This window comes from Ascaphus truei, chromosome 8, assembly GCF_040206685.1.
Source record: "Ascaphus truei isolate aAscTru1 chromosome 8, aAscTru1.hap1, whole genome shotgun sequence".
Taxonomy (NCBI): domain Eukaryota; kingdom Metazoa; phylum Chordata; class Amphibia; order Anura; family Ascaphidae; genus Ascaphus; species Ascaphus truei.
Window position 1 is genome coordinate 80,540,426 of NC_134490.1, and position 17,652 is coordinate 80,558,077.

At 41.9% G+C, this 17,652-nt stretch overlaps 1 protein-coding gene across 1 annotated transcript in view; it reads right to left on the bottom strand.

The window, feature by feature from the left end:
* Positions 1-2,263: 2,263 nt before the first annotated feature.
* The window catches only part of LOC142502043 (ovostatin-like), a 149,390-nt gene continuing 134,001 nt past the window's right edge, over positions 2,264-17,652 (bottom strand). Inside the window, exons 33-36 of the mRNA XM_075612834.1 lie at positions 15,659-15,721; positions 8,386-8,488; positions 2,834-2,888; positions 2,264-2,541 (exon numbers count right to left, since the gene is read on the bottom strand). Coding sequence (XP_075468949.1) covers positions 2,842-2,888; positions 8,386-8,488; positions 15,659-15,721 — 213 coding nt within the window. The 3' untranslated portion in view covers positions 2,264-2,541; positions 2,834-2,841. The remainder of the gene's footprint in view (positions 2,542-2,833; positions 2,889-8,385; positions 8,489-15,658; positions 15,722-17,652) is intronic.

Sequence of the window (17,652 nt, forward strand, 5' to 3'; positions counted from 1 at the left end):
GACACAAGGGGGAATCCCTAGCGCTGAACCAAGCGCTAAGTGAAGAAGTGTGCCTATGAATGGGTGGCCGCTTTGACGTATAGGGATCACTTCCTAAGCCGTAGACCTCTAAACCGCAAAGTAAATTGGATAAGTGGTTTGCGGTCTAGCTGAAGTGCCTTCTTGTCAAAATGTATCCACCGGTCTCGTTAGCCACTTAAGCTGGAATTGTGGCGCGTGTCTGCGGTTACGGATCAAAGCCAGCACGGATACATTGTATGCCGGCTTGTAACCCAGACCGATTATAGGTCAAACCTCAACCCACATCAGAAAGCCCGTTCAATTAAGTGGATGACTTGCAGTAGGAAAGAGCTAGCACTCTAATTTTTGGAGTGCAGCTAGGTAAAAATAAACCATAAACATACATATAAGGTTTATAATTGTTGCATAAGCAGAACATACTTTTATAAATAAACTGTATTGTCTTGGTGTTTTAAAATATACAGGCAGGAACCCTTTCCTGCCAGACCGGCAATGAGTCCATTAACATGCCCATATGTTATGGAAGAATGAGCTGAGGGTTTTTTTCATCTCCGTCCTTCAAAGGGCACCCTGCAGAGTTGGTGCCCCTGTGTCTCGGGAAGTCCGGAGTTGAAAAGCCTCAGAGATCTTAGGTGTTAGGATGGCCGGGATATTGTAAGTACCAGATACCAGTGTGACGCATGGGCACTTCACACTTGGTAGCCAAACTTACAGTCGTCAGGTAAGGGGTTGGGCCTCGTATGCTAAACAGCTCAGGTGTGAGGTTGGCCCATGCTCTGTGAAAACCGGGAAGCAACCGCTGCCCTCTTTGCAAAGTACTGGCAAGTTGGGGATAGGTGGGGAAAATTATTCCCACGAGAGGATTGGGTGTATAAGTTAGGTATAGGACCCTTAACCCTATAAAAATGCCTGCAGCCCAGTCCCAGTCAGATTCATCACACATTTGACAAGAAGTGTCCAAGTACAGCGTCAGCGGTTCCGGATTGTGAGGCGTTAACTACACCGTAACGAAGAATCGCACCCCTCTTCCAGAATTCGTTTGAGCTAAGGATTCCCGAATGAATCCTGTAAGGACATTACGAAAGACTTTTTTTGGCAGAGATAGCGGGCTGGCAAGTTGCGCCCCTAGCCAAGGACTGTCGCACGGCTTACATCGCGCACCCACTTGCATGCATGCAGGGGGTGCCCAGAGACTTTGTTTCGTTCCGTGGACATTTTATTTCATTTCCCCATCCCCGTTAGTGTATATTGACTGTAATTGTGAAAGTATTGTGTGTTTGTCTTAAAAGGAAATAAATTACAATTTATTTTACTCATCTTGTAGGCTCAGTCCAGAATCCCGGTATTAATCCCGGTTAAATAAATTTCCGTAACATACTACACTATACTGAAGTTCTCTTTTTTTCTTCTTCCATTATGTCAACTGGGTAGCACATTCCTTTCGTCTTGGTGACTTTTTGACTGTTTGGGGCTAAATTGGAAGGCAAATTGTAGGAAGCAGCACAAAATAACTGATTTATACTATTGAGGACGGTTTTCCGCCGCATAATGTATATATCAAAGTTGCATTGGTTTTGTCAAATCTCTTTGCAGCTTCCTTCTCTGCACAGGTGCTCCACAGACGCACCGATGGTATCTTCAGGAAGAACAGATCTTCAATGGAAACAGACAGAGAACGGAGCGCACCAGAGATTCATTAAATAGTAAGGTCTTTAATAAAAGTAAGTATACCTCACTTACGTATAACAAAATAATCATGGGCACATCGGGTGAGGCATCAGTGCAGTAGCGAGATTTCCGTAGATATAATGCAGCAAGGCGCAATGGATGGGCTCCCATAATACCCGCAACCTGCAGCTCACAAGCACTAAACACGCTGAAGTCCTTGTGGTAAGGTGATGACATCCTCACATAATCTTATCAACCTCAACGCGTTTAGTATGTGTAATTAATCCGGGGTAAAGCATTTCTGGTGCGTCCTTTCTCGTTTCTATATTATTGGTATCGGTCTCCTGTTTAACTTTTATTTATGGTCACATTGATTTTGTTATGTGCAGATATTTTAAACACCATTTAAATTGTAGTGTTTGTTCACATGTATAGACTAGGGTCTTATGATGGTTAACCCTTCTGTGTGTGTATATATACTACCAGGCCTTTAACCCCAGGTGCCCGTCCTGTGAGCTAGCCAGGCCTTGAGGTTAAACCTATCAGCCCTCACACAAATCACAGGACACTATAATGCAGTTAAAATGTGATGTTTATTTGAGATTGAATCATGTGAGATTAGGGGAAGACATGATCATTAACTTTCTGGTATTGGAACATTTGCAAGTTGAGCTGAAAAATAGATCTGTCTCTACAAGTAGGACAGCTTGAGCTCTCTGAGTATCTATCTCAATGCAGAGCCCACAGATGCAGTCCCCCCAGCAACTAAGGGATAATCACATGGTCAGACGTCAGAGGCCTTCATTCTTTCTATTTCTTTCATGGACAGGACTTGCTTAGATTCCAACATTCCTGTGAATGGAAAGAGATGCAAGTGTGAGGGGAACTGAAATACAAATAACATACAGGCCAATATTTCCCAAGCGGTGCTATTCCACAAGACGCCTTCTGCTGCCACTGACTGGAATAGGACATAAGGGGTGTCCCTGTGCCAGAAGGGGGTGTCTCGCAGAATAGCACCACTCGGGAAAGCTTGCTGTATTTAGAGCTTGATACATAACCCTTATTCCCGTGTATGAAGGCGGAAGTGATAAAAACATATTTCTCCATGGAACATGGTATTTGTCTGTAGATGTGATATTACCTTAATACTTATTCTTTACTGCATGGGTGTTTGAGTTCAGCAACACCATTCTCATCTGTAGGAGAAGTGAAAAAGCACAAAGCATTAGAACAGATGGGAATATTATTATCAGTTATTGTAAGGGGTGTAAATATTAGGTATGAGTTGTCAGATGAGACACAGGCCCTGACATGATTACCTTAGTACACAGGTTACCATCAATTCTTACAGTTTGAGACTTTTTCTATTTTTATCTTGGATTATTTTATTGCATAGCTTGCTTCAGGCTTTCACCACCCACTCGGTGAGGAAGTCTATTGTCACCTGTGTCACCTGAGTCAATTGTAGCATCTGATTTAAATTTCCAAGTGCAGACTCAGCCTCATCCAATTTATACTCTGAGTCCTATGAATTTCCTGAAGAGAAACTTCACTAACCTAACAAAGGGACCTGCAAAACCGCAGCAGTCTGAGCCTCTACCCTCAGGAGTACAGATACGGGTTTCGCTGTTTAGTTCCCAAAAAATGAAAATTCGCAAAAAAAACCCAAAAGATCTTTTTTCCCTATATTTTCACCATTTCAACACAAAAGCTCCCATTTTTCACCAAGCGTGTGCAAATAATCACATACAGCTTGATCCATTCTTTTTGCAGTCATGAGGAATGTGATGGTTCTCACATGCTCTGAAAGAGGGTGTGCCCCGTCCTTGCACACCCAGAGGGGTGGTGGAGCCTGCTGAGGTGTTCAGCATCCTCCACATTGTATAGCATTTAACAGTGATACCTGTGCATAGAGAGTAAGTCCTACGTCTTAACTTCAGAAGTGGATATAGGAGCAGTCAGGTCCCTGCTGGTTATGCACACAACCATCGCTTGACTTCGTCCGACTCATCACCTGGGTGGTGTCCGGACATTCATTCTACCAAGTTCCATCTTGATAGAATCACCTTGGGTGTAATTCTGTGTCTTATCTATAGTGTTTACTGTAAATGATGCCAAGGAAATTTAGTGAAGAGAGTACTTTTTTTAAACAGAATTTCAAGTTTTAAAACCGTGGCAAGTTATGAGTGATGAGAACTTCGCAAAATATTTGTGAATGGTGAAAGTTGATCTTTGCCCATTTCAGAAACTTGTGTACAGTAAGTATTTCTCACATCTCTACTCAGAACTGGGCAGTGTATTGTGCTTTTCAAAAATCTCCCTGTACAGTTCAATACATATCACCCAGGTTCTTGGCTCCATTTCCTCTCTGAATGAGAAGAGCTGCTAGTTCTTGGGGATTTCAACTTCAATTGGCTCGACCCTAAAAACCACAAAATCCAGATACAACTCAAGTCACTTAACCTAACGCAACTAATTTCCCAACCAACAAGGATAAACCTGAAATCTCACAACTATTCATTGTTAGACTGGATTCTCTCCTCAAATCCCAGCAGAATCCAATCCTCTGGCATCCTTCTTGACATTTTCAGTGACCATGCAATAATGTACTGTGTAAGGAAAATTAAACCGCCCCAATCATGCCATAAAGTTCTCCCCACTAAAACATTTAGAAACTTTAACCCACAACAATTTCTGGCTGATCTTACCAACTGCCCTGGGTACAGAATCGACTTAATTCCCGACCCTGATTCTGCGCTCGACTATTTCCAATTCGAGTTCTTAAAACTCTGTGATAACCATGCTCCACTATGCAGAATAAGAGTACGGGGGCCCACCTTCTGTGGGTTACAACTGACCTTATAGCACTCAACCATTTCAGGGATGCCTTGTGGAAAAGCTACAAAGTAACTGGCACTACCAGGGATTTTAATCATTATAGATGCCTGCAGAATATGTGCACAAGGCAAACAAGGCATGCAAAAGCACAATATTACTCTGGCAATCTTCACCAAAATACATCAAACCCAGCTAACTTCTGGAAGGTTATAAACAATATATTCCAGCCTTCTAGCCATCAACAACCAAGTAATATCACTAAAGAGGATATTACTCTGACAAACCCCACTGACATTGCAAATGCATTCAATGATTACATTCAATGATTACTTTGTGGGATGTGCTACTAACCTATTAGTGAAATGCAACCCAAATCATAAACATGAACCTCATTCTGAGAGTACCCCTATAGCCCCACCCTCTCCCAACACTGCTCACAATTTTCAATTTGTCCCAGTACCTGAAGAGGAGATTACACAAGCGCTCCTCAAATTAAAACTAAGCAGCCAATGTGGACCTGACTTACTACAATCTAGGTTACCAAGACTTGGTGCCCCAGCAATTGCCAAACCAATTGCTTCCATAGTAAACTCTATTCTGTCTGCAGGCCATAACTCCAAGACCTGGAAAACTGCCAGAGTTATCCCAATCTTCAAAAGTGGGGACAAAAATACTGTCTCAAACAACAGGCCAATCTCTCTTTTCCCAATACTATCCAAAGTCATAAAAAATGTGTTCACTCCTAATTAAGCGATTACTACACCAAGAAATTTCCCTAGCCAATTCCAATCTGGCTTTCACCCCAAACACTACACGGTAACTACCCTGCTAAAAGTTTGCAATGAAATCCAGTGTGGAATGGAACAACTCACTGGTGCAATGTTCCTAGATTTTGCAAAGACTTTTGATACTGTTGATCATGCTATCTTGCTTAAAAAACTCCAGTGCTCTGGAATAGGGAAGCATGCTTTAAAACTGGTTTCATTCCTACCTATCAGGTAGATCCCAACATGTGTCCATCTCAGGCTCTAACTCCAACCTTGTGGATATCACCTGTGGTGTCCCGCAAGGCTCTGTTCTGGGGCCACTTCGCAGTGTTCATCAATGATCATCCCACAGCTTGTAAGGGAGCTTCAATACATGTATGCGGATGACACAATCTTATATGCACACAGCCATAGCCTCTCAGACCTTGAACACATACTTCAATCTGACTTTTTGAGACTTGAAAATTGAATTTCCCAAAACAAACTGTTTTAAACACTGACAAGACTGTAACAATGGTATCTGGGACCAAGGCTAAATTTTTAAAGCTTCCGATGACTGAGCTCCAGATCAGAACCAACACGAAAACAACCCTAACTCCTGTTACTAGTTTCAAATACTTGGGCATATGGTTTGACTCCCATTTAACATTCGGGGTGCACAATGATACCCCGACATTCAAAACCTATGCCAAACTAGGTGTATGCTGGTCAGAAAGCATATCGCACAGCAGAGGCTAATGACAATTATCGACTATGGTGACATAGTATATGGCTCGGCACCCCAAACCCACCTTAGCAAACTTGACACCCTCTACAATTCAATATACCGTTTTGTTCTCCAATGCAACTACAACACACATCACTGCGAAATGATCAAAGAACTAGATTTGTCATCACTCGAGTCTAGGCGCAAAGTTCACCTTTCCTGTCTTGCCTTCAAATACTTTCTGGGCAAGCTTCCAGTCGATATGAACAAGCTCCTCACCCCTACCACATGCAGCCATTATCATCTGAGATCTGACTCCAAAAGACTGTTCATGGTCCCAAGGTTCAGCAAAGTATCCGGCCGCTCCTCCTTCTCTTATCTTGCACCCCAAAACTGGAACAATCTACCGGAGACTCTCACAGCCACCACCAGTCTAAGTTCTTTCAAAACTAAAGCTGTCTCACATTTTTATCTGGTCTGTAACTTTTACATACGCCCATAATATATATTATCTTTAACTGTGCAAGCAATGTCTAGTATATAATGTATAAGCCTGTTCACTAATGTAACTGTATTTGTAACCATGTATTATTTGTCATCTTAACTCTATGCCCAGCACATACTTGAAAACGAGAGGTAATTCTCAATGCATTACTTCCTGGTAAAACATTTTATAAATAAATAAATGCTGCCCTTCACCACCATCTTGCCTCTTGCTCTGGCCACATTGTATTATATTAACCACCATACTACGTACTTTCCAACATGCATTTCCAAGTTTTAGCTTTCCAACTATTGACCACATCAGGGTAAATCCTCGCTCAAACCCTCTCGCCTGCTGGCTGTAATCAGACTGCAGATACGGTTCTTAAACTGCAAAAACCTCACTTGTAAGGTCGGTTGTAATATAATTAAAGGTACATTACCACAGTGCAAAATGTATCAGAGTTACAACAAACCAAAAACATTCAATGCCTTTCAACATTTCTGAAAATTGCTAGTTTAAGAGGTTTAATAATGTTTCAAGTTCACTTCTAAATGCCAAAACGACAGATGTCCCAGTATCCTATTCTGAAACATTGTGTATTCCGTCCTGAAACACTGTATTCTTTCCTGAAACACTGTATCCTGAAACAATGTGTATTATAGCTGTGAATGTTAATACCAGGGCCAGACTCAGTCGTGCTTTAACGCTTGTTATTCATGTAGAGATCAGTGCATTTTCTATTAGAACCGGGATCTGTGAGTGCCAGCATAACAAGGAATTCTAAGGCTGCGGCCAGGCAGGGAGCGGGCGCTCTGGAGCTCGTGCGCTGCATCCTGCTTGGCCGGCCGATTCGTGGCCGGCTAGGTGCACGCTTGTCTGGGGGCGCGGCCACGACATCACAGAGCTCGTTCGCCCTCATTGGTCGAACTGCTTACGTGACGTGCTTGCGAGCGGCAAAATAAAATTTGCTTGCTCTGCAATCATCTACGCACCGAGCATGCGCTTGCTCACGCTGGTCACACACATTGCCTCAATGATTCATATCGCCCAGCTCACCCTGGCTGAGGCCTAAGGAATTTCCTGCTCTTTAGAAACTATCTGATGTCACTTTTTGTGAAATTATTTGAATTTAATGAGTGGTTGTTATGAAAGGGGTTCTCTTGATTACATTGTACCACCCCTCTATATACACACACACACACACACACACACACACACACACACACACACACCTGTTTCATGCATTAGACTAGGGGTGCACAAATTGGGAGGTGCAAGATTTTTTTGGGGGGGGACGTGGCGGTTACAGAGGACTTTCGCTGTTCCCCATGGCATATAAATTAAATGTCGGGGGGCCGCGCGAGGCCTCTGTAACTCACTTACCGTGATTCAGCCGGCTTCGGGCGACACATAGCCTTGGTAATGTGGCGTCAAATTAAGCTGCGGGGTCATGTGACGTGACATCACATGAACAGCTGCATCATTTGACACTGGCACATAGGTAAGGTGGAGCGCGAGCACTGGGGGAGAACAGGCAGGGGCGCGCAGCAAAAGAAGTTTGCGCACCCATGCATTAGATACACCATAGGGATTCTGAGTGGGAAAGGGCTGGAGTTTGACTCATAAGGGTCTATGTAGGAAAAAGTAGTGCAATTCTGAAGCAATAACCGCAGCATATGCATCAAAAGAAAAAAGAAAAAAAAAGAATTTATATATTTGATACCTTTGTAGCAATTCCCCTAGAACTGCAACACTTTTGCCTTAAAACATAATCCCCATTATGCTCATTTATTGTAAACAAAACATTTATATTAATAAAAAACAGGTACATACTGTATGTTCTACTGTATGCGCACACACATGTGTGACCTGCTCATGCATCACCGGGACTTTACCTGTTTCATAGTAGTCATACATTTTAACAAATGAGGGCTGGAAATTTTGCACTCTGCTGCCCATCTCCACTTTCAGAGAATAGGAGGTGGTTTCACTGGAGACCTGCAGAGAAACAATGAAGGGAAAAGTTATACAGCGAGCAAGAGGGAGAATAAGCACAAGAGGACATCGAGAAGGAGATCATGAAGAGTACAGTGGCCAAATGGCTTACCACTACTTGTGTATGTGCCCGATTTTTACAAATGCTAAATTATTTATATTGGAGCAAAACTCTTTGGTATGTATATTAGAAAGATTCCCGCATTGTTTATGCTATTATATCAGAAAGAGTTTTGTCGTTCTCAAAGATGAAAAAAATTTTTTTATGTGTAACCATGTGTATAAATAAGAGATTAGTACAAAAAAAGGATGTCAGCGCCTCAAAAAGTCAATAATATAGTGAATGTCCTGACCATATGGCATAAACCAGTCCTGTTGACTTAGAACTCCTCTGATGATTCTTGATAGTTGTCTCACCACATGGAAAAAGAAAACCAAAAACCGATCATTGTATATAACTGTATAGGATGATTCTAAATATTAACTCATAAATTAAAATTAAAATAAGTATAAAAATAAAACAACACTTACAACACACTCAACAACTACTAGTGCACAAACTATGACTTACAAACACACATTAATTGACAGACATACAAAGACTAAAATAACCTGCAAATAACCAACTAAAATAGTCTGGTTTAATAAGAATTGTGACATACACATAAAGGTAACCAATGAATGCTGCTCCAGAGGGGCAAAATTGAAACCCTACTCACAAGAAGCCAAATAAGGTAGGCACAGCAAATGGTAACTCCACAGGTAATGTCCACTCCCAGGGGCTGAAGTCCTCACCGGTAAAGGACCGTTCCCCGTCCGTGTGGACCACCACTACTGCGGAATACACTGCTGCAACTCCACCTCCACGTGTCATCCAGTGCGTTGGCCTCACGCAACCACGCAGATCATGCGTGCATGTACGGATGGCTGACAGCTCACACTACACTCCACCCGGCAATGCCTAGGATGCGCGCGCATACGCGGATGTAGTTCGCCTCGGCACTAAGTGCAAATCAGTCCCGATCTCTGGAGAATATCCTTGGTGACTGGCAGACAATTGATTACCCACAACCCTACGCGTTTCGTGAGAGTACCTCACTTCCTCAGGGGCATAGCCAATAGGGGACATGGCTGGTTTATATACCCTATAACTTTATATTTGTCAGGCAATTACTAATTGGCCCATTACAGGTGCACACATAACACTTAACATTAAAACATTCAGAAACAAAGCCCTAAACTAACATATAACATAAACTACAGTAGAAAATATAAAAAAATATATAAAAAATACAACATAGATAGTACATTTACTAATACAAAAGTTTTTATATATTGTAAAAACTATAAAATACCCCTATAGACGAGTTAATTGAATAACTGATCACTGTTATGATAGGAGTGGAATGAATCACATGACGTAGAGCAGTAATCCCATAGGTCACTGATACCCAACACATTTATACAGATTTTATCATTATATATATTCCTATAGAGACTCAGCCTGCTAGGAATGAATCCAAATCAAAGTCAATGTTAAGACCATCAGGGGATAGGATAATGTGACAAAAAGAAAAGAGGTTGGGGCGCTCCCAATTCCATTTAAATTTTATTTAAGGATTTTATTTAAGGATTTTCTAATCTATTTTTAAGCTATTTTAGAATATATTTTTTCATATATTTATATATTTTTACTTTTAATTACCAAGGTTCTTTAATTCCAAAGAGTTTTAAAATATATTTTTCATACATTTTTAATTCCAAAGTTCTTTTGGCTGTATTGTACCGTTCGATTACTAAAACACTAATACCGTGTTCCATATCTTCCTATCCTCTTATCTCTACGTTTGAGCAAAATCCCGTGCGCTGACCAACCCTCCACCTCCACATCAGGGGATAGGGTCTTAAGTTCATAAATACAGTAGGCTTCACGCCTACTGATATGTTTCAACTTGTCTCCCCCTCTCCAGGTTCCCGGGTAGGTTTCTATTGCCTGGCAGATCAACCCATTAGGGTCTTTATTGTGATGTATTAAAAAATGACGTGGAACACTATGTGTTGTTAGACCCTTTTTTAATATTGTAAATGTGTTCATACACACGTCTTTGGTACGCTCTCCATGTGCGTCCTACATATTGTTAGCCACAGGGACATTGTAGCAAATATATCACAAAGATGGTATGGCTGTTTATGGGTGCATCAATTTGATATACCTTGGATGTGATATTCGATTTAAAAGTATTTCCACCAATGCTAAGGGCTGGGACCCGCTGCGCCCGGCGGCGCGGGCGGCCGCGTGAGCGTTCCCCACCATCAGGGGAATCCTTCTGAGCCGGTCCCAGTCCCCCCTCGCTGCACGGCTCACTACGCGCTGTGACGCGTCAGCTGCCAGGGGATGCAAGAAAATTGTGAACCCGAGCGGTGACGCGTCACGTGGCGCGCTGATGAGCCTATCAGAGGCGGGAGCTGTCAGACAGCTTCCTACACAAGGTAGAGGGTGGTGTGTGTGTGTGTATCAGCGTGTGTGAGGAGGGCATTTGTGGGGGAAGGGGGAGGGAGCGGGATCTACTTACCTTCCAGCAGCCCGCAGTAGCTCCCTCCTGCAGCCCGGGAGGCCGAGCCCGTGGAGGGAGGGGGGGGGGGAGTAGCGGGTCCCTCGGCTCAAACCACGCCCCCCCTCCCACTCCCGCCCCCCTCCCGGCTCCCTACAGACCGCATATCACGGTCTGTGCCTGTCAGCGTGCCGCCTGTCTGCAGTGCGGGCGCGCTGACTGAGGGAGCGGGGCCTTACCCTTAATCTACAGGCCGTGCATGAAGAGCACGTAGTGAAACTGTTTCTACCTGGCCTAGATTTTACATTGGAATGACCTAAGGGACAACTTGGTGCCAGTTTTGACTTAAAGTTAGCGGCCTTCCTGAAAATAATAGATGGTTTAGATGGTAAAATCTCTGTTAGGTCACTATCCCTTAAAAGAATTGGCCAATGTTTTTGGAAAATGTTCTTTATCTTAAGGGCCATCAGGTTATACTGCGTAATAAAAGAGACTTTATTCCCAAACTTTGTACTTTTGTCTTTCTTATTGTACTCTAAAAGACTTGATCTTTCAATGCCCTGGACCTCAGCTTGTGTCTGTTCAAGTGCATATATAGGGTATTTCCTATCTGTAAACTTAGTCCTAAATTCTCCCGCCTGTGACGCAAAATCCTCATCTTTTGAGTGATTGCGTCTCAGGCGGGTGAATTGACCCTTTGGAATGTTCCGTAACCCTTGTGGGTTATGGTGGCTATTAGCCATAACATAGTTGTTTGCCTGAACTGATTTAAAGAACGTCTTGGTATGAATGGTTTCTTCAACTGAAAAAATATCTAAATCTAAAAAATTAATATGGTGAACGTCATAAATACAAGTAAATTTAAGATTTATGTGATTACTGTTTAAATAAACTATAAATGTGTCGAGGAGTTGATTGATCTGCCAGGCAATAGAGACCTACCCGGGAACCTGGAGAGGGGGAGACAAGTTGAAACATATCAGTAGGCGTGAAGCTTACTGGATTTATGAACTTAAGACCCTATCCCCTGATGGTCTTAACATTGACTTTGATTTGGATTCATTCCTAGCAGGCTGAGTCTCTATAGGAATATATATAATGATAAAATCTGTATAAATGTGTTGGTTATCAGTGACCTATGGGATTACTGCTCTACGTCATGTGATTCATTCCACTCCTATCATAACAGTGATCAGTTATTCAATTAACTCGTCTATAGGGGTATTTTATAGTTTTTACAATATATAAAAACTTTTGTATTAGTAAATGTACTATCTATGTTGTATTTTTTATATATTTTTTGTATATTTTCTACTGTAGTTTATGTTATATGTTAGTTTAGGGCTTTGTTTCTGAATGTTTTAATGTTAAGTGTTATGTGTGCACCTGTAATGGGCCAATTAGTAATTGCCTGACAAATATAAAGTTATAGGGTATATAAACCAGCCATGTCCCCTATTGGCTATGCCCCTGAGGAAGTGAGGTACTCTCACGAAACGCGTAGGGTTGTGGGTAATCAATTGTCTGCCAGTCCCCAAGGATATTCTCCAGAGATCGGGACTGATTTGCACTTAGTGCCGAGGCGAACTACATCCGCGTATGCGCGCGCATCCTAGGCATTGCCGGGTGGAGTGTAGTGTGAGCTGTCAGCCATCCGTACATGCACGCATGATCTGCGTGGTTGCGTGAGGCCGACGCACTGGATGACACGTGGAGGTGGAGTTGCAGCAGTGTATTCCGCAGTAGTGGTGGTCCACACGGACGGGGAACGGTCCTTTACCGGTGAGGACTTCAGCCCCTGGGAGTGGACATTACCCGTGGAGTTACCATTTGCTGTGCCTACCTTATTTGGCTTCTTGTGAGTAGGGTTTCAATTTTGCCCCTCTGGAGCAGCATTCATTGGTTACCTTTATGTGTATGTCACAATTTTTATTAAACCAGTCTATTTTAGTTGGTTATTTGCAGGTTATTTTAGTCTTTGTATGTCTGTCAATTAATGTGTGTTTGTAAGTCATAGTTTGTGCACTAGTAGTTGTTGAGTGTGTTGTAAGTGTTGTTTTATTTTAATTTTAATTTATGAGTTAATATTTAGAATCATCCTATACAGTTATATACTATGATCGGTTTTTGGTTTTCTTTTTCCATGTGGTGAGACAACTAATAAGAATCAAAGGAGTTCTAAGTCAACAGGACTGGTTTATGCCATATGGTCAGGACATTCACTATATTATTGACTTTTTGAGGCGCTGACATCCCTTTTTTGTATTTGTTGTATATACAGTTTTATCTATATTTGTTCATGGCAGCCATCCTATATTTTTAGGCACTGTGGTTATTACTAGTAGTGTTTATAGCACACTACTTTATATTAAGCATTAGCGCTGTAGCACATACACCTTTTTTTTTTTTTTTAATAAGAGATTAGTGGTGCTGTGGGTCTGAAAATATAAAAGTAGTTGTACTCTCTCCTGCTAGCATACCACACTGTCCACTGAAAAAGGGGGATATATATACAGTCATGTGAAAAAGAAAGTACACCCTCATTGAATTCCATGGTTTTACATATCAGGACATAATAACAATCATCTGTTCCTTAGCAGCTCTAAAAATTAGTTAAATACAACCTCAGATGAACAACAACACATAACATATTACACTGTGTCATGATTTATTTAACAAAATTAAAAGCCAAAATGGAGAAGCCATGTGTGAAAAACTAAGTAAACCCTTACTGCTTCCATAGGAATTAAGATGCTAAGTAGCAGACAGGTGCTGCTAATCAAATACCCTTGATTAATTGATCATCAGTAAGTAGAACCACCTCTATAAAAGCCGACGTTTTAGCAGTTTGCTGGTTTGGAGCATTCAGGTGTGTGTTACCACAATGCCAAGTAGAAAGACATCAGCAATGATCTTAGAGAAGCAATCGTTGCTGCCCATCAATCTGGGAAGGGTTATAAGGCCATTTCCAAACAATTTAAAGTCCATCATTCTACAGTGAGAAATATTATTCAAAAGTGGAAAACATTCAAGACAGTTGCCAATCTTCCTAGGAGTGGACGTCCCAGCAAATTCACCCCAAGGTCAGACCGTGCAATGCTCAGAGAAATTGCAAAAAAAACAAGAGTTACATCTCAGACTCTAAAGGCCTCAGTTATCATGTTAAAGTTCATGGCAGTACAATTAGAAAAAGACTGAACAAGTATGGTTTGTTTGGAAGGGTTGCAGGAGAAAGCCTCTTCTCTCTAAAAAGAACATGGCAGCACGGCTTAGGTTTGCAAAGTTGCATCTGAACAAATCACAAGACTTCTAGAACAATATCCTTTGGACAGACGAGACCAAAGTGGAGATGTTTGGCAATAATGCACAGCGCCATGTTTTGCGAAAACCAACACAGCATATCAGCACAAACACCTCATACCAACTGTCAAGCACGGTGGTGAAGGGGTGATTATTTGGGCTTGTGTTGCAGCCACAGGACCTGGGAACATTGCAGTCATTGAGTCGACCATGAACTCCTCTGTATACCAAAGTATTCTAGAGTCAAAAGTGAGGCCATCTGTCCGACAGCTAAAACTTGGCCAAAATTGGGTCATGCAACAGGACAATGATCCCAAGCACACCAGCAAATCTACAACAGAATGGCTGAAAAATAAAAGAATCAAGGTGTTGCAATGGCCCAGTCAAAGTCCAGACCTCACCCTGATTGAAATGCTGTGGCTGGACCTTAAGAGAGCTGTGCATAAACAAATGCCCACAAACCTCAATGATCTGAAGCAACGTTGTAAAGAAGAGTGGGCCAAAATTTCTCCACAACGATGTGAGAGACTGATAAAGTCATACAGAAAACGATTACTTCAAGTTATTGCTGCTAAAGGTGGTTCTACAAGCTATTGAATCATAAGGTGTACTTGGTTTTTCACACATGGCTTCTCCATTTTGGCTTTATTTTTGTTAAATAAATCATGACACGGTGTAATATGTCATGTGTTGTTGTTCATCTGAGGTTATATTTACCTAATTTTAAGACCTGCTAAGGAACAGATAATTGTTATTATGTACTGATATGTAAAACCATAGAATTCAAAGACGGTTTACTTTCTTTTACACATGACTGTATATATATATTTTTTGGTATATATCTTTTTGGGGGAATTGTGCGAGGGGGGAGGGAATGAGTGAGCGTGGAGTAATAGGAAAATAGGGAGTAAGAGTGAGACGCAGGGGAGAGAAATACATGCGAGGCGGGAGAGTGAGAGGGGGTGAGACGGAAGAAGAGAAATACATGGTAAGAGGGGGGTTAAGAGAGGAGACACGTGAGGTGTGAAATGGGGGGAGGCTCGCAATACCGCCGACACGGTATCACCCACAGATGCTTTGGTTCAAGAAAGTTTTTTGGCTGAATCAATTGTAACCCCGAAGAAGAGATCATTGTACCTCAAAAGCTTGCACAAAAAAAAGCGTTTAGTTAGCCACGGAACGGTATCGACTATCTGTTTTGATTTTTTTAAAATATATATGTGTGTATAATAAATGTGGATGAAAGAGGCTGCAGGTAGATAGATAGTGGGAGGTAGCACTTGCTGGAGTTAAGGGTTACTAAAGTGCTCAGCTCACTCACAGAGTCAAGGTACACATACAGGTGGTTGTTTTTCTCGTCAACTTTGGAAACTTTCTTCCTCAGCTGTGGAGAGAAGAGAGGTGTATTAAAGGAGAATTCATGGGCAGCTTTGGTATCTCACACCCCCTCCCCCTGATTATGAGCCATATTTATGAAGCAATCTTCTACTTTAAGGTCCCTTTCGCAGCTGCAAGATACTTTACAGCCGATTTAAGGTAATGCACTGTAAGGTGTCTTATGCATAAGATTGCTCAATAAATATGGCCCTTCTATATGTATTTATTTATTTATAAAATGTTTTACCAGGAAGTAATACATTGAGAGTTACTTCTCATTTTCAAGTATGTCCTGGACATAGTTAATATGACAAATAATACATGGTTAAAAATACAGTTGCATAAATGAACAGGCATGCACAGTTAGAGAAGATGTATATTATAGGCTTATGTAACAGTTACAGACCAGATTAAAATCTGAGACAGCCTTAATTTTGAAAGAACTTAAACTGGTGGTGGATGTGAGAGTCTCCGGTAGATTGTTCCAGTTTTGGGATGCACGGTAAGAGATGGAGGAGCGGCCGGATACTTTGTTGAGCGTTGGGACCATGAACAGTCTTTTGTAGTCAGATCTCAGATAAGTGCTGCATGTGGCAGGGGTGAGGAGCTTGTTCAGATAGATGGGTAGCTTGCCCAGAAAGTATTTGAAGGCAAGACAGGAAAGGTGCTTTGCGCCTAGACTCGAGTGATGACCAATCTAGTTCTTTGAGCATTTCGCAGTGATGTGTGTTGTGGTTGCATTGGACAACGAAACGACAAATTGAATTGTAGAAGGTGTCAAGTTTGCCAAGGTGGATTTGGGGTGCTGAGCCATATACTGTGGCTCCATAGTCGATAATTGGCATCAGCATCTGCTGTGCGATACGCTTTCTGACCAGCAGGCTTAGGGAGGATTTGTTCCTGTAAAGTACACCTAGTTTGGCATAGGTTTTGGATGTCAGTGTGTCAGTGTATCAATGTGCATTCCGAATGTTAAGTGGGAGTCAAACCATATGCCCAGATATTTAGAACTAGTAACAGGAGTTTGGGTGGTGTTAGCGTTGGTTCTGATCTGGAGCTCAGTCACTGGAAGCTTTACAAAATTAAGTCTTGGTCCCAAATACCATTGTTACAGCCTGGTCAGTGTTTAAAAACAGTTTGTTTTGGGAAATCCAATTTTCAAGTCTCAAAAAGTCAGATTGAAGTATGTGTTGAAGGTCGGAGAGGCTATGGCTGTGTGCATATAGGATTGTGTCATCTGCATACATGTGTATTGGAGCTTCCTTACAAACTGTGGGAAGATCATTGATGAACACTGAGAAGAGTAGGGGCCCCAGAACAGAGCCTTGTGGGACGCCACAGGTGATATCCAGGGGGTTAGAGTTAGAGCCAGAGATGGACACATGTTGGGATCTACCTGATAGGTAGGACTGAAACCAGTTTAAAGCATGCTTACCTTTTCCAGAGCTCTGGAGTTTGTTAAGCAGGATAGCATGATCAACAGTATCAAAAGTCTTTGCAAAATCTATGAATATTGAATCAGCGAGTTGTCCCCGTTCCATTCCACACTGGATTTCATTGCAAACTTTTAGCAGGGTAGTTACGATAGAGTGTTTTGGGCGAAAGCCAGATTGGAATTGGCTAGGTAAATTTGTCTTGGTATAGCAATCGCTTAATTGGGAGTGGACACATTTTTTATGACTTTGGATAGGATTGGAAGAAGGGAGATTGGCCTGTAGTTTGAGACAGTGTTTTTGTCCACACTTTTGAAGATTGGGACAACTCTGGCCGTTTTCCAGGTCTTAGGGATATGGCCTGCAGACAAGATAGAGTTGACTATGGAAGCAATTGGTTTTGCAATTGCTGGGGCACCAAGTCTTAGGAATCTAGATTGTAGTAAGTCAGGTCCACATTGGCTGCTTAGTTTTAATTTGAGTAGCGCTTGTGTAATCTCCTCTT